The 18,594-nt window shown below is 43.6% G+C and overlaps 1 protein-coding gene and 1 long non-coding RNA gene across 3 annotated transcripts in view; one reads left to right on the forward strand and one right to left on the reverse strand.

The window, feature by feature from the left end:
* LOC149978235 (uncharacterized) overlaps positions 1-18,594 on the reverse strand; it is a 1,155,107-nt gene that overhangs the window by 971,330 nt on the left and 165,183 nt on the right. The window lies entirely within an intron of this gene.
* The window catches only part of LOC110488546 (AF4/FMR2 family member 2), a 181,557-nt gene that overhangs the window by 111,693 nt on the left and 51,270 nt on the right, over positions 1-18,594 (forward strand). For both annotated transcript variants that reach the window (XM_021560781.3, XM_021560782.3), the window contains 2 exons: positions 5,947-6,001; positions 17,393-17,430. In XM_021560781.3, the coding sequence (XP_021416456.3) occupies positions 5,947-6,001; positions 17,393-17,430 (93 nt within the window). The remainder of the gene's footprint in view (positions 1-5,946; positions 6,002-17,392; positions 17,431-18,594) is intronic.

Genomic DNA, 18,594 nt, shown 5'->3' on the forward strand with positions numbered 1-18,594 from the left:
CAGGACACAAAGTATGCAATGACCTCAACATACTTAACCGATAATGCTTTATTCAGCACGTATCATAAACAACATCCCTGCATGCTGAAATAACACAAGTTCTTCTAGTATGAAGAAGCAAACCCTGTAGGAGCAATCAACAAACATGCCTCATTTGCTTCCATCTGATTGGCTCCTGGTGATGGCTCTGTGATTCACAGTATTTATATCACATGGGTCTGCAGACCTAAATAAAGTCAGGAAGTCATCAAAGTAGAATTCATCAAAGTAGAGAGAGAGAGAGAGAGGCTGCTTGCTTGCTTGGGAAAGGTTGCATGTGGCCTGCAGGGCTGCCATGGCAGAAGGCTGAGGCTCCAGACTCTAATGAGGCCTTGTGTTTGGACCCGAACTGCATCACAGCCCCCTCCGGCGCTCCTAGTCCCACAACCCCCCCCCCCCCCCCCCACCTCTCGCCACTACTTACACAAACACACACACACACAGACACAAATGCACACACGCACAAACTGCCATGGCAACAACCACTGCTCAAATCACAGTTCTACCAAAGACCCTTCGTAAAATAGAGTTTTGGAAAAAATTACTATTTTCATGCTTTTCTTCAGAAATGTTATTTGAAGGATAATAATGTTTGTTGTACCCTCACCATGTGTTTAATGTGTCCTTCCACACGAATGTAATATAGTATCATCACAACACACACATAAAATTGCTGTGAACATACTATCAGAAAGCATTGAATAAGGTATTGAGGAGGGACCTGAGTGTTACTTACAGTAAGTAGAGCTCTCTACTGTAAGTTGTTTGGAAGCCACCGTACTGTATGTGTTCTTGGTACTATCACTCTAAAGATAAATATTTGCAGGGAATTCATGACCACCAACTTTATATATTCAAGTGCCTTTAATGGTGAGGCGAGTGCTTGTTATATGCGACTAAGACAGGGGAGTTTGAAAAAAGAAGTAGTCAGATGTTTCCTACTTGGTGGAAATAAATGCAGAGAACAGAGTGGAGCCTCACAGGCAGGCAGAGGAGACGAGGGAAAGGCATCCATCACAAGCGTCAACGTAGCCTCTTGATGTGACACTCCAGTCAGCTCTCTCTCTCAAGCTCTCGGAAATTAGAGTGGTAGATGGCTCAGGGCCAATCTAAATAATCCATCGCTTAGAAAAAGCGAGGCTTCAGAGTATGGCTGGGGCCCTGCGTGTGTGTGTGTGTGTAGAGGGGCCAGAGAGAACCCCTACTCTAAATCAGAAGCAGGCCTGGCAGAAAACTAGAAGGAGGGAGCAGCAAAGACAGGAGAGGAGAGTATAGGAAAGGAGAGAATTGGAGAAGAGAGGAGAGGAGAGGAGAGGAGAGGAGAGGAGAGGAGAGGAGAGGAGGATTCAGGATGCTTTCCCTCTGATCCCTGTAGCTCTCACCAGAACTCTGTTTCCATGCTCCCCATTCATAGTATACACAGTCATTTCTTCAATACAGAATAGTCTCATTCTAATGCATTTAAACATGTACAGTATTCTCTCATTACGTGGCCCTTTATCTCGTATTCACTTATTCCTATGCATCCTATGCTTCAGACTCCACACACACACACACACACACACACACACACACACACACACACACACACACACACACACACACACACACACACACACACACACACACACACACACACACACGGCATGGGTAGTGATGTTGGGAGTGTTGATGGCCCTCTCTCAGCTGACTGGATCCTCCGACGACTGCTCTAAGTGACAGATCTAGAACAAAGCAGCGTCTCAGGGCAGGAGACAGGAGCACAGCGGACGACAGGCACTTTGCATGTGAGCTCTCGACACACACACACACAAACACACACACAAGGATACACACACAATAAAAACATACACACTTCTCCCAGGGTAATGCACAGCATATTTATTTACTTCCATCTGTCCAAGTGCATTTCCGTGTACCTCGGAACTGATTGACACAATAACGCGGAGATGGATTGAATGCTTATTTAAAAGCACACTCGTTTTAAGGCCCCCACAGTTACTGCATTTGCAGGCTTTCGCTCCGGAGGGAATAGAGAAAAGGTAGGTACACAGGAAAGGCTGGAGAAATGTTCTCTTATGCCTCTAAGGGGAAACTTAACAAGCCTAATGTATCTCCCCTCCCCCCAGCCTCTCCTTCCTGTCCTTGTCTAACACAGCATCAGGGAATCACAAGAACCATTGCATTACCCAAAATTAACCCTGTCATCATCACAACCACCCACATACACAACAGTAAAATATAGCATCTAAATTTAACCCTCTCCTTCATTTATATCTCTCTCACTATGACAGTACAGCTCGACAGTGACAGAGCTGTCACAGTAGGGGATATTAGAGTCAGTTACTGTATGTCCCCTCTGACACACACACACATATCTGATACCCCTGAGATGATGCTGTCTCTCTCTGGGCCCAAGAGATGACGCATGGCCTCCCTCATCATGGCGATGTGTCTGTCTCCTGGCACAGTACCATGGAGTTAGTTACCAGGTACCAGGGACGTGGAAGGATAGAGGCTCAGGGGTGTCAGTCATCCCCCTGGTGAAGTGTCACATCCCAGGGTGTACAGTACAACCCTCCTCCCTTCCCCATCTTCCACCTCCAGAAGCTCTCTGAGGAGGGTGGGTCACACTCCCATGGTCCCCAACTGCCTGGTGAGTGGTGACATGCCTCCCTCGTGCCCAAGAATAGACAGGAGAGAGATGTAGCTATTTTGGAGCTTCCAGCCCACCTAGCTAAATGGGAAAAAGCGGTGGTCTATACGCTTAACAAAGTCGACCTCTGCCATCCAACTGAAAACACGGAGGGTCACTCTTAAATGCCAATCTAGCAGCCCTTTCGCTCCATTTAAAAATAACGTGAGAGCATGCAGGGGAATAATAACAGTAATACAGTGGGCAGTAGGGGGAGGGAGGGTTACTGCAGTGCCCAAGAGAGTGGTCTTGTTGATGAGTGCAATTATGTATCAGTGACACATTGACATGTACTACACTCAGTGACAAACAGTTTAATTCTGTGTTCAGGAGAAATGTCAACATCAGGACATTGGTGATTAGATATGTTTAGAATGCTTTTCTGTAGTGCCTCGGACAACCGCCATTTACCAAATTTATACGATTTACTGAGAAAGTGTTTTGGTGGTTTCTTTTATTTTCTCGACAGCTTGTCATGTCAGTCAGACATGCTCAAGTCACACATGATTTTCACAAGGTAATGCAATTAAAACATTTGAAGCCATGTAGGCACTCTTGATATCCACATGACTTAATATGAAGTACATTAAAATAATATATAATACCTTATCAAAATTCCAGCATCCAGTTCATTCAGAGTATCATAGTTACTTATCACAACAATTATTGAACATTTGTCTGTGTAATATGTATTATTTCTAAAGACTTATCATAGTTTGTCTCCAGTATATTTGAATTCTGAAAGGCTGGAAGGGTGGAGAGAGATTTTCCCTGAGGGTGCTGACAGATAGACAGAGGTAGTGATTGGGAGTTAGCTGGTGGCTAATGATCACAGCCTGTGCCTGTCCCTCCCTATCATTACGCTAGCTCTCTAGTGGGCTAGTGCCAGGAGACTCTGTCACCGCGTGTTGCTGTGTTGCTTCACTCCACCAGCTGTGCTGCTCTAGTCTGGGCTTGCCCTCTTCAGCTCTGTACGGCCTCTCATCTCTATTTTCCCCTCCCCACCCCTCCTCTTCTCGTCTCTCCCCCTATCACCCCTTGAACTGCCCTGCTGCCCTGACTAATCTTCCCCTTCCTGACCCTCCCTTTGCCCTTTCCTGCCCTGCCCTAGACACTCCTGACCTACCCGAGACACTTCTACCCTGACCTAGACACTCCTGTGCTGTGTCTTTTGTAAAAGCAAAGGAACAGGATGAAACAGTGCCAGTGCCAACCACACAATTCAAATGAGCCTCACTCATGGGTGGCTTCAGTGAAAAAGACATGGTGTGGTAGTAAGATAGGATGTTGTAAATCACATTATTTCTCAAGGCTTCACCAGAGCTGACTCTAATCCTATTTTAAATCATTAGACTGCACTTCAGTCAGGTTTATCAATGTGCTTTGAGCACCTGTAAAAGAACACATATGTTTGCCAAAACGTCAAACCTTAAGCATACACTCAACTAATGCCAAGTAGGAAAGAAGGTTTTTTTTTTTTTTTAAATATAAATGACTTAATGCAGGTTGGGTCTCTATATCTCATGGTGTGCCAATTGTAATGAGGTGAATGTTTCTGTGAGCTCACTTCTAGCTGTGCTGCCAAAGTGTTTATATTCAAGTTAAAATAATATAAAACTCAGTTTAACTCCTTGTCCTCCTTGTGGTTTGAAGGTTAATTTAGCAAAGTGATAAACACAGCCCCAATTAGTCCATTAAAAAAACTGTCTCACTCTCAGGCTGAAACAGTCTATATTTATTATTTATCCTCAAAGGTATTTATTATAAAGTCCTGTTAGTCCTGATATGTTGTTGCAACTGCGTATCTGTGGTTTCCTGACAGAGGGAGATGTCCTGGGGCTAATTATGTTTCAAGCAGTTCATTTGGATCGGAGGTCTATCAATGTTTCAAACAGATGTGCACCGAACCTACGTTCATCATTTCTAGGGTCTTCAGGACTTCTTTAAGAGGGTATCGTTTTTATACACGTCTTTTGGGGTGTCATAAAAGTGAAAAGTATAACCACACCTCTCCTCCTAGAGTGAATAGGGCTGTGGGTAAGATGCTGCAGTGTACACTGTTCAGGTGAATTTATAGGTGTGCTTTTTCCTACTATTGATTTGTCTCCAATTAAAGGCTGGATTATCCACACCGGCTGGAGAGAAGTTAAAAATGAAATAGACCATGTTTGTCCCTCTTTTCTTTCTCCCTCCCTCTTTCTTTCTTTTTCTTTCTTTCTCTTTTTCTATTTTCTTCTGTGTCTCTCTCTCAAATTCACACACACACACTCACACACACTCACACATGCATGTACATACAGACATTACCCCCCCCCCCCCCCCCCCCAGCTTGGCTCCAACTGAGTGTAAATCCACTGGACGCGTCCACTTCAGCCACCTGGTTTTGTGTTGCGAAGATTTCTTCTCCTGACATCTGTTAAATATTATCAGGTTAATGACTGGCAGTTTTGTTCAAAGTTCTGCCCAATCTAAGATGCTGCACGACAGCTTAGGTCATAGAAAAGTAAACTTTAAACACATTTCCCTCTCTCATAGAGCTCCTTTTATTGTTCTAACTGAGGGGGAAATTCCCCGCCTGGGTTATTTTTTAACAGCCATGTTGTGTTAGACACTCCGGGCCAGTCAGCCACTCTATGTAGAAATGTAGGTTGCTAAGCGCTAGCTCGCTGCTAGCCTGCCTGCTGGCCCGGTTTTATTGTGTTTTTACTATGATGTCATCACACCCCATAACCATTTGTCAGATGACATCATTCTTTCTGAAAACACTTTGTGATAGTTTATGGTCTGAAGCAAGCTAAGGGATTGGATGTTTTTTTTCAATGTTGAATTGCATTGAAAGATGGTATATATAACAGAGAGTAGAGTAATGCCAAACCTCACTATGGAGAGATACATTTTGCTCTTCTGTAAATAATGGCACATCATCCCAAAAAGTATTGTGCTAGTGTCCTAATAAAAAAAATACCTTTTACATGCACTGATTTGAATAATATATAAGTTCTTTCCAGTTCTTTCGAGCAGTACTATATGTTTTGACTTTATATGGGGAATTGTTGCAGGGTTATTAAAGGGTTATTCATTTAATTAATATTTTATCATAAGCAAAATCCCAAAATAGAGAGGTGGATGATAAAGGAGACCTCAGTATAAGTTTGTTGAATAAATTAGTACATAAATTGGTGACCTGAAGCTGTCTATTTGTCTTTCTGCAGAATGCTTGAGGATGACCTGAAGATCAGCAGTGATGAAGAGGACACTGATCAACAGGTAAAATTCATCAACACCCTTCTATGTACAGTATACTGTATCTCTTTATATGATGTTTTTCTGAGCCAGAAAATAACACAGCAGGAACTATTGAATTAGTTCGTTCGAAATGGCTCTCATTGTGCTTCTTTTGTATTTTGATCATAGTTATCATCCATTCAGGACCTTCGACCGGTTGGTAGTTTAATAATAGTTATTAAACACTGAGGCCATCATACTCATTCAGTGAATACAGAGCTCTAATATCGCTCTAACAACAGCACTGCACTCCCATATTAGTGTGTGTGTGTGTGTGTGTGTGTGTGTGTGTGTGTGTGTGTGTGTGTGTGTGTGTGTGTGTGTGTGTGTGTGTGTGTGTGTGTGTGTGTGTGTGTGTGTGTGTGTGTGTGTGTGTGTGTGTGTGTGTGTGTGTGTGTGTGTGTGGCGTGCTGTACAGTATGTGTGTGAAATGCATTTGCATCTCTGTGTGTTTATAAGTGGCTTACTGCAAATGAGTGCATGGTACATTATCACGCTGTCATCGCCTGCAGTACACCAGCAGTGTCTGTACACAAATAAACACACACTAGTCTGCTTGGTCCCCCTCCTCCCCCTGTCCTCTGCATGCACAACAATACAGATAAAAACAAAAAACGCATCCTGTCCTTATATAAGCAACCAGCTTAACCCCCCCGCCCCCACCCACACACATACAGAAAAACAAACACTTACACAGATACACACACACACACACAGCCCCAGTGTGAGTGCCAGACACAGTGGATCAGCATGCTCCAGCACATGTGACTCAGGGCAGTGGAGAGAGGAGGTATAATTAATATATTTTTGACAGAGAAGCAGGAGGGGGCTGGGGAGAACCTGCAGCAGTAATTTTGCTGCTTCTATCTCCCAGTGCCCACATAGTGCTGTATCTAAAGCAATTAGCATCAGCCCAGGCTCTCTTTTTTTTTTTCGCTCTCTCATCCCTCTCTCTCTCTCTCTCCTCTCTTTCTCTCCATATTTTCCTCTACACACACTGTCTCGATTTCTTTTTTAGTCCCTTTCCTTCTCCTTCTCTCCTGTTCTTGTGTGTTGCTCTCAGTCCAGCTTTGGTGCAGTTATGACAGTAGCTAGAATAAAAAGGTCAGCCTAGCCCTCAGACAAATCACCTGGCACTGAGGGGAAGGGGTGTGGTTCTCAGATGGGAGAGGGGGGCTACGAGGGGGTAGGGGGGTTTGCTGTGCCTGGACTGCTGGAGCTGCTAGCACCTCTGACCTCACTGTTATTCAGCTACCTGGTTCTATTCATCAGCTAGAAACACCTCAACCCTGTTTTGTTCATGCATTCCTCCTTTTTCTCTATGCAAGCACTTCCTTCCCTCTCCTCTTTGTCTACCAGAATTCACTGGAGATTTTCTAGCTGTGTATGAATTGTAGGATTTTTTAAAACAAATTTGTGAGAATGGTCTATTGCTTAGTTCTGCAGCAGCACAGAGGATCATTGAGGACTGTGGTCAATTAGTCGGGGTTGTGTTGCCTAGTTTCTTCAAAAAATACTGCAGTGAAAGGGCCAACCAAATGAAAACATTCTCCCCTAAATCAACAGCCATATTTTCATTCAGATGTCCTGGTGGATTAAGAAGAAATCTAGTCATCACAAACAGTGGTGTCTTTATTTATGTTAGCCGGCTTTCTCTCTATGATAAAACAGCCCCCCTACCCAGAATGAATAGGATACTGCTGTGACTGATCACCATAGATGGGGGGGAAAACTAATGATAGTATTTTAACAAGGGGTTTCGAAGTTCAATTACATAATTTGTTAAGAGATAGTGGAGATGGAGATGATGAATCTGAAGGCGGATGAGTGAGTGAAGAGGCCGGTTCATCTGATGTCTCAAATCCTGAAATCATCAACTACTAGTATTCGAATGAGCTAATTTAAAACAGACCTTTTTGCCTTCCCTGTAAGACTAATCTCACAACAGAGCTAATGCTTCTCAATCACCCCTCAGTTGAATATTCAGGTTGAAAACAAATTGGGGGCATACATCACTGTGTGGCATACATCACTTTTGGAAAGATATTGTCCTCTCTACAGGCAATGGACCAGTAAATTCAATAGCAGTGCATTACTCTCCTTGCTTGCCACAATGAAGTATTCTTAAATATTGTTGAATTCCTTTTGTGTCAATTTCATGAACATCTTGCTTTGAGCTATGTTGTATTACTCTTGGTTATATAGATAAGCACTTGGTCATGGCTGGCCTTTTTAGGCAAATCTAATGGTAGTCACAAAAGTGACACCGGCACAGCCCCATCCCTCCCCTCTCCCTTCTCCTTCTCTTTAGCGATAACCACCCTCTGAGTTTCCCACACACACGCAACCCCTGAAACGAATGCCCAAAGACAGCTCATAAGCATGAAAAAAGCCCCAGCAGCCATTAAAACAGTTTGCTGGAGTGCGTATCTATGCCGCCGCCGAGCCAAACACACTAGCAGCCATGCCCCCAGCTGCGTTGCCTAGCAACCTGCGAATGGGGAAGAAGGATGGAAGCAGCCCAAATCCCTGTGGAGAGGGAAACAGCAATAAGAGAGCAGTTGACAGATGATCTGAGTTGTTTCATCTAATATACTGTGAAGATCACTGGCTCCTTTCATGAATGATAAATGGACTGTACACAGATCAATGGTCACAGCAATAAACTTAGCCTGCCTGGCCAGTGTGTGGCTGTGGGCCTGCCTGTGCCCTGGTGGTAGTCAGGACAGGTTGTGGTGGCCAACAGCTTCACTACTTGTCGGTGCCAAGGGGTTTTATTTCTATACCTTGCTCAAACACTATTTAAGCGGATGAATATGCTTTCAAAGAGGACTTGACACCAATGTTTTTTATTTTTTGTATTCCCCCCCACATTGTGGGCTACATCATATTTCCAGGACTACAGATGTAGCAGTGACACTCATCTCCCTGTGCACCCTTCATTCACTGTGAAGTGGCATGCTACGGTCCCTTGTGTCTGTCTGCATGTGTAATTGATTTCCACTGAACTGTCATCGGAGAGGAAACACTTTAATGTTCATTTGTTTGTTACAATGTGTTGTTGTTCTATTATAGGGAATACATTTGGGAAAAAGGGGAGGGGGGCTGAACAAACAATCCTCATAGTATTAAATTACTGTCACCTGTCTGTGCTTCAAATCAGTGTCAGGTGTCAGTGATGTAGGTTCAAATCAAGCCTATGGAAATTCCATAGCTTAGTAGCAAGACCTTTCCTACTAATGTATAATGTAACAAGTATTATATTCTGTATGTGGACATGTAGCCTACTTTAAATGTGGAAATGCTGATTCGATGCAAAGCCTCTCTGCTACTATAGTAGGTGTAGGGCTGTGGCGGTCATGAAGTTTTGTCAGCCGGTGATTGTCAAGCAAATAACTGCCAGTCTCATGGTAATTGACTGTTAATTAACATAAACACATTTCGCATCTCCTGGCTTCCACACATAGCCTACAAGCCACTGATGCAGATATTTGGAACATCTACATTTTAAAAAGTCTAATAGATCCATTTATATAATATAGCCTACACCATCACAATAAATTCATTATTTATTTTAGATAGGTCTAAAGAAACATGATATGAAGAAAATGTAGTCTATTTCAGATGAACAGAATAGTATACTCTGAGTTGTCCTTGTGTTAGGCCCTGATCTGGCTATGCCATATGGATGTGGGCTACACTAGTTCATTTAGCACACAGGATGTGCTTAGAAACCTGTGGTATTATTTTAAAATAATTTTATAGTATGAAGAATACAAATCAAATCAAATACATTTTTATTTGTCACATGTGATGAATACAACACCTTACTGTGAAATACTTACTTACAAGACCTTAACCAACAATGCAGTTCAAGAAATAGAGTTAATGAAATGTTCACTAAATAAACTAAGGTAAAAAAAACATCTAATCAAAATGTAACACAAGAAAATGACATAACAGTAACGAGGCTGTATACAGGGGGTAAAGTTTAGTTGAGATCATTTGTAAAGTGACTATGCATAGATAATAAACATCGATGAATAAAATAGTAAGGATATTTTCTCCAAACGATTTCTGAGGGAGTGTACTCACACGGCTATTTTGTGTTGAGTGGTTAGCAAAGGAACAGGTCCTCCTAAATGCTTAATTTAGAGTTATTTATGCAACTTTTTTTGTGATACAAACGTTGGGCTATACTGTATGTTTGATTTTTAATACATTCTAAGGCTGCATGATGCGACTCCAATGATGTTTTGAAAAATGTTTCTTGCACAGGCCGCACACACTTCATCAGTCTATAATTCACAATTTTACAAGCACTTGATAATGCCTCGATTTTCCTGGTTGCAACCCCCTTGTGTGGCAGTAATGCCCCCCCCAAAAATCATTGGCCTTTTGCGGCCAGTGACCGCTGTGCCCTAGGGCTGAATATAATAATTCCCTTCTCCCTGCTGCGTGCTACGAAGCACATCTCACTCACATTGCTCTTTCAGATATCTTAATTCTTATTAGCCAGTGCCCGTCACCTGATCGTGTCCTTCTCAAAGGAATCTCAGCTTCGAAGTACGATACTAGTGAAGACAGACACTTCTGGGATGTAACTGCGCGCATCCTTCTCATTGAATTGCAAGGCGCATATTGAAGATGTTAGAAGAACTGTCGACATTTATTTGTTATCAGCCAACAAGATAAGTAGGCCACTAGCCTATGTAAATCTACTATCCCCCATAGTACAAAAGTTGAACTGTTCTATTGGTATTCTACATAGTCTGGGACAGTTGTGGGACGCGAGAGATCCCAAATTAATACAATCACTCACATCAAAAAATATTTTAAAAGCAATGAGGTGATGCAACAGATCAGAACGTTTAGCTTAAAATTTTGATAAACTATTAGCATATTTCTTCACATAGCAGCAATGCGCACATGGCATAAGTGCAAATGTATGGTATGCAAGAAAATGGCGTCGACCGAGAGGGCTGCCTCGCTTCTAGTCCTTAGGAAACTTTGCAGTAATTTGTTTTTTCATGTATTATTTCTTACATTGTTAGCCCAGAAAATCTTACGTGTTATTACATACAGAACTATTGGATATCAGAGCAACTTACCAGCACTACGACCAGGAATACAACTTTCTTGAAGCGGATCTTTCTTACAAACCACCTAGATCATTTGAACTGTTTCCAGAGGCTGACCCAAAACAACGTTGCCGGAGAAGACGAAGACGGAGTGGTCTTCTGGTCAGACTTCGGAGGCGCGAACACCACCCATCGCTTTTGAGTATATTACTGGCCAATGTCCAGTCTCTAGATAACAAGGTCAATGAAATCAGGGCAAGGGTTGCTTTCCAGAGAGACATCAGGGATTGTAACATACTATATTTCATGAAATCATGGCTCTCTCGGGATATGTTGTCGGAGTCAGTACAGCCACCTGGATTCTTTGTGCGTCTCGCTGACAGAAATAAACATCTCTCCGGGAAGAAGGGCGGGGGGTGTATGTTTCATGATTAACGACCCATGGTGTAATTGTAACAACATAATGGAATTCAAGTCCTTTTGCTCACCTGACCTAGAATTTGTCATAATCAAATGTATTATCTCCCAAGGGAATTCTCTTTGGTTATTGTCACAGCTGTGTATATAAACCTCAAGCCGATACAACGACAGCCCTCAAGGAACTTCACTGGACTTTATGCAAACTGGAAACCATGTATCCTGAGGCTGCATTTATTGTAGCTGGTTATTTTAACAAAGCAAATTTGAGAACAAGGCTACCTATATTATATCAGTATATTGACTATAGCACTCACGCTGGAAAAACACTGGATCACTGCTACTCTAACTTCCCGCCCTCCTTTCAGCAAATCTGACCACGACTCCATTTTGCTCCTCCCTTACTATAGGCAGAAATTCAAACAGGAAGTACCCATGCTAAGAACTATTCAACGCTGGTCTGACCAATCATGTGGACTGGAATATGTTCCGGGTAGCCTCAGAGAATAATATTGATGTATACGCTAATTCAGTGAGTGAGTTTATAAGGAAGTGTATAGGAGATGTTGTACCCATTGTGACTATTAAAATCTACCCTAACCAGAAACCATGGATAGATGGCCTAGAAGGCCAGCATCCCGGAGTTGCTTCTTCACTGTTGAGACTGGTGTTTTATGGATACTATTTAATGAAGCTGCCAGTTGAGGACTTGTGAGACGTCTTTCTCAAACTAGACACTCTAACGTACTTGTCCTCTTGCTCAGTTGTGCACCGGGGCCTCTCACATCACACTGCACACTTCCCTATCCCATCTGGACAAGAGGAATACCTATGTAAGAATGCTGTTCATTGACTATAGCTCAGCATTGAACACCAAGCTCAAAATTAAGCTTGAGGCCCTGGGTCTCAACCCCGCCCTGTGCAATTGTGTCCTGGACTTCCTGATGGGCCGCCCCCAGGGGGTGAAGGTAGGAAACCACATATCCACTTCGTTGATCCTCAACACAGGGAACCCACAAGGGTGCGTGCTCAGTCCCCTCCTGTACTTCCTGTTCACCCATGAATGCGTGGCCATGCACGCCTCCAACTCAATCATCAAGTTTTCAAATGACACAACCGTAGTAGGCTTGATTACCAACAAAGACGAGACAGCCTACAGGGAGGAGGTGAGGGCTCTTGGAGTGTGGTGCCAGGAAAACATCCTCTCACTCAACGTCAACAAAACAAAGGAATTGATCGTGGACTTCAGGAAACAGCAGAGGGAGCACCCCCTATCCACATTGAAGGGACAGCAGTGGAGAAGGTAGAAAGTTTTAGTTCCTTGGCGTACACATTACAGACAAACTGAGATTGTCCACCCACACTGACAGTGTGGTGAAGAAGGCACAACATGACTCTTCAACCTCAGAAGGCTGAAGAAATGTGACCTAAAACCCTCTCAAACCTTTACAGATGCACATTTGGGAGCATCCTGTTGGGATGTATCACCGCCTGGTATGGCAACTGCACCACTCACAACCGCAAGGCTCTCCAGAGGGTGGTACGGTCTGCACAACGCATCACCGGGGACAAACTACCTGCCTTCCAGGACAGCTACAGCACCCAATGTCACAGGAAGGCTAAAAAGATCATCAAGAACAACAACTACCCGAGCCACTGCCTGTTCACCCCGCTACCATCCAGAAGGCGAGGTCAGTGCAGGTACATCAAAGCTGGGACCGAGAGACTGAAAAACAGCTTCTATCTCAAGGCCATCAGACTGTTAAATAGGCATCACTAACACAGCAAGGCTGCTGCCTACATACAGACTTAAAATCATTGGCCACTTTAAATGGAACACTAGTCACTTAATAATGCCACTTTAAGGATTACATTTCTTGCATTACTCATCTCATATGTATATATTGTATTTTATACCATCTATTTTATCTTGCCTATGATGTTATGTCATTGCTCATCCATATATTTATATATTCCTTTACTTAGATTTGTGTGTATTAGGTAGTTGTTGTGGAATTGTTGGATTACTTGTTAGATATTGCTGCACTGTCAGAACTAGAAGCATAAGCATTTCGCTACACTCACAATAACATCTGCTAACCATGTCTATGTGACCAACAAGATTTGATTTGATGTTCCAAAATGCAATCAATTAGTTGGAAAACACCATTCTCAAATGTGACAGAAAATGCTATTATGCATGTAATGCTTTATTATAAAGTTGCATTTGAAACTCAACTGCAACCTATGTATGCCAGTTAGGCTCTACGCCGGTTGTAAAGCGATTAATGTGCTTAAAACCTCTTAGTGCGGAAATCCCTCTAGCGGGATCAAATTCGACAACATCCGGTGAAATCGGAGCACACTGTCACGCCCTGACCTTAGTTATCTTTGTTTTCTTTATTATTTTGGTTAGGTCAGGGTGTGACGAGGGTGGTATGTGTGTTTTTGACTTGGGTCTAGGATTTTTTGTATATCTATGGGGTTTTGTATTGTCTAGGTAAATGTAGGTCTATGGTGGCCTGAATTGGTTCCCAATCAGAGACAGCTGTTTATAGTTGTCTCTGATTGGGAATCCTATTTAGGTTGTCATTTTCCATTTTGGTTTTGTGGGTTATTGTCTATGTGTAGTTGCTGTACATGTCAGCACTCATGTTTATAGCTTCACGTTTGTTTGGTTATTTTTGTTAGTTTGTTTAGTGTTCTTCGTTAAAATAAAGAAGAATGTATTCATCTCACGCTGCGCCTTGGTCTCCTCGTTATGACGAACGTGACAGAATAACTCACCAAACCAGGACCAAGCAGTGTGAAAAGGAGGAACAGCACTTAATGGGGAAATGGACCTGGGAGGAGATATTAGATAGAGCAGGACCCTGGACACAGCCGGGGGAGTATCGCTGTCCTAAGGAGGAGATAATGGCAGCGAAAGCGGAACGGCGATACTACGAGGAAAAATACCGGAGAATAGAGGAACGGCGACGATATGAAGGTACACGGCGAGCACGGAAGCCCGAGAGGCAGCCCCAAGAAATGCCTCGGCAGTCCAGTACGCCCTGTTCCTCCTCCCCGCACTTGCCCTGAGGTGCGTGTCACCAGCCCGGTACCACCAGTGCCGGCACCACGCACCAGGCCTACAGTGCACCTCGGCAGTCCAGAGCGTCCGGCAACAGTACCCAGTCCAGAGCGTCCGGCGACAGTACCTAGTCCAGTGCGTCCGACGACAGTACCCAGTCCAGAGCATCCGGCGACAGTTCACAGACCGGAACCTCCAACAACGGGCCACATTCCGGAACTTCCAAAGACGGGCCACAGTCCGGAACCTCCAAAGACGGGCCACAGTCCGGAACCTCCATCGACGGGCAACAGTCCGGAACCTCCATCGACGGGCAACAGTCCGGAACCTCCAACGATGGGCCACAGTCCAGAGCCTCCAGTGACGGGCCACAGTCCAGGGTCTCCAGTGACGGTCCCCAGGCCGGGGTCTCCAGCGACGGTCCCCAAGCCGGGGTCTCCAGTGACGGTCCGCAGCCCGGGGTCTCCAGTGACGGTCCGCAGCCCGGGGTCTCCAGCGACGGTCCCCAGTCCGAGGTCTCCAGCGAAGGTCCCCAGTCCAGAACATCCGGCAATGATCCACGCAGCGAGGGTCCCCAGCCCGGGGCCTACGGCAAGGATCCTCAGTCCAGAGCCGCCGACGATGATCTACGGGTCTGTGCTACAAGAGCGGACTCAGTGTAAAGAAGCGGGGTGGCATCCAGAGCCAGAGCCGCCACCGAGGTTAGATGCCCACCCAGACCCTCCCATATAAGTTTAGGTTTGCGGCCGGGAGTCCGCACCTTTGGGGGGGGGGTTCCCTGACCTTAGTTATCTTTGTTTTCTTTTTGTATATCTATGGGGTTTTGGTATTGTCTAGGTAAATGTAGGTCTATGGTGGCCTGAATTGGTTCCCAATCAGAGACAGCTGTTTTTCATTGTCTCTGTATGGGGATCCTATTTAGGTTGCCATTTTCCATTTTGGTTTTGTGGGTTATTGTCTATGTGTAGTTGCATGTCAGCACTCGTGTTTATAGCTTCACGTTCATTTTGTTTAGTGTTCTTCGTTTAAATAAAGAAGAATGTATTCATCTCACGCTGCGCCTTGTTCTCCTCGTTATGACGAACGCATGTCACATGCGCCAAATTCAAAATACAAAATCGTAATATTAAACATTCATGAAAATACAAGTGTCCTACATCATTTAAAAGCTTAACTTCTTGTTAATCCAGCCGCTTTGTCAGATTTCAAAAAGGCTTTATGGCGAAAGCATACCATGCAATTATCTGAGGACAGTGCCCCGCACACAAACTTGAAGATCTTCTTCTACATAACAAATGGTAATTTTGTTCGATAAAGTCCTTCTTTATATCCCCAAAAAGTCAGTTTAGTTGGCGTGCTTGATTCAGTAATACACTGGTTTCCCTAGTTCAAAATGCATACAAATGAATAAAAAAAGCTACCAATAAACTTTGTCCAAATAAGTCAACAACATTTCTAATCAATCCTCAGGTACCCTAATATGTAAATAAACAATCAAATTTAAGACGGAGAATAGTATGTTCATTACCGGAGATAAATAACGAAGTGCCTGCTCTCATCCTCGCGCGCCACAATACTACAGCCAAAATGGGAGCCGGCTAGAAAAACTGCAAATTCTAGCTAATTTGCAGTTTGGCTGAGAGAATGCCAAGGGTGTGCAAAGCTGTCATCAAGGTGAAGGGTGGCTACTTTGAAGAATCTTAAATATTACATATTTTTTGACAAACATGATTCCATTTGTGTTATTTCATAGTTTTGCTGACTTCACTATTATTCTACAATGTAGAATAATAAAAAATAATGAGTAGGTGAATGAGTAGGTGTGTCCAAACTTTTGACTGGTACTGTATATATGAAATTAGTTTTGAATGAGAATGGACCATTATCATGCACCTGTCTCAGAACAGGGGCAGGGGGATACCGTCAACTATGACTTATATAGCGAATAGAGGGCGCTTTTCCCACGGTTCGTTTTCATGCCAGCCAGGTAGGCTATATTGCTATTGTAAAGCGAAGCCATATGCTTAATATTAGGAAGGTTGACAAATAAATATTGTAGGGCTAGCATGTAGAAAGCTGAAGGGATCCTCTTTTTAATAGAAGCATTCAAATCTCTGTTTTCCCACACAAATCACACAATTCCTATAGAAATGTTGCGCAACATGAGCTCATGAACTCTCATTAAGTGTTTGGTTTGATTTCCGATTTCATTGATTTTGCATTTATGTCAGAGTGATTAGAGGGACAATACAGTGCTGAGTACCAGGCAGTTAGCACGTTTTGTAGGCTACTAATGACCATCAGAAGCATCCGAGCTTGGAGAAGACCAGTTACCGTGACTAAAAGGTCACGTGGAATTTGACTGCGGTCATGATTCGGGATTGCCGGTGTGGCGGTAATACGGTCACCGTAACAGGCCTACTTAGTTCTCTAAAACTCCCCGGTCCTATTAAATCACACAGTTGTTTTTGCCTCCAGACAGCATTGATCGAGCAGTGGACACCTCACTGCTTCTTTTAATCATTCCCATTCCTCCATTCAAAGGGAAGGGGTATAAACAGACAAAACAGACGAAGAGGAAAGTGCGTGTTTGAGTGCCTATCTGTATTCATCCTGAAGCTACGTCCTTTCATCCAGGGCCGTGATTCATCCCTCCTTTTATCCTTCCCCCAGTTCAGGGCTATTTGTGCTGATGTCTTAGTGGTATAGAGAGATGGGTATCACTATACATCACATACTGCATGTTCTGCACTGTACAGCACCTAACAGGACTCTGTCTCTGCTGTGTTATTGTGTTCTCAGGCAGCAGAGAAGCCCAAGCCCAGAAGTACACCTCTCAGGTAAGTGCCAGATCATGTTGAACTGGTGGCTTTGTGTTGATTCGTCTCTGTGAGGCGTATTGGATGACATCCTGTTCTTTGCATAAGCGGTTGCAAGTGATCAGTTCTGCACACATATCTGTAATCAGTAACTGTTTATATCACACTTCTGTCATTGCAAACAAGCTGTGATTGTCTCAGATCATTGCTCCGTATAGTTTAATTACATATATCTTTCTCTGGTGTGTTGTAATTGTGAAAATACATGATTTAGAGTGCGTGAAAATGTGTATTTTCAGCATAATGAAATTACTCCACTGTAGACTTTAACAGAAAGAGAGAAAAAAACAGGCATGGGCTAAGTATAGAAATGTACAATTGCCTGCTGTATACACACACAACTATGGAATGTGATCTAAGGATACGTGGCTGTTGTTCATAAATAATAATTATGTTAAAAAAAAGAGCACAGAGGATGTACTAAATTGAAATACTGTCAGCATTTTATTTTAGAGGTTTAGATATTATATGACCGCAGGCCTGAAGCAGTTTTTCTCCCCTGTGTGGAGCAGAGCGGAGCAGGTAGAGTAGACACCTTTCCTGGGCGTGCCAGTATGAATGCATTAATATGCATTTCACAGTAGATGTATGGGTGTTCTATCATCTCTAATCATGGGAGTATTATGGCTGCTGTGTGAATGGGCTCATTAAGAAAGGCAGAGTGAAACATGGCCTGCAGCTCTTTCTCAAAAAGGGACTCTGGGACTGGAGATGCTGCGAGCACTCCCCCGGCCATGCCCCCCAACCAGAACACCACACATACACACTTATGTGTACTCACACTCATCCCTCTCACACAAGCTAGCTCACATAGCCCCCTACTAGTACAACACACAGTCCCCAAGTACCACACACAGCTCCCCCTACCGCACACAGTCCCTTAGTACCATGTAATAGCCCCCCATGGCCACTTATAAACCCCCACTACATCATGTTCATAAAATCCCCAATCACTGTACAGCCCCCTACTACCTTATAACAGCTCTCAGGGTACAGAAAATCATTCATCAAGTTGGGTTTAGAAAAGGGAGATTAACCACTGAGAAAATGTTATGACTCTCAGAAAGCATTTTAAGATAATTTAACGAAAAAATTGTTTTCCTTGCCGTGCTTTTTGACATAGAG

Source organism: Oncorhynchus mykiss, chromosome 14, assembly GCF_057628025.1.
Source record: "Oncorhynchus mykiss isolate SJ-2025 chromosome 14, ASM5762802v1, whole genome shotgun sequence".
Taxonomy (NCBI): Eukaryota; Metazoa; Chordata; class Actinopteri; order Salmoniformes; family Salmonidae; genus Oncorhynchus; species Oncorhynchus mykiss.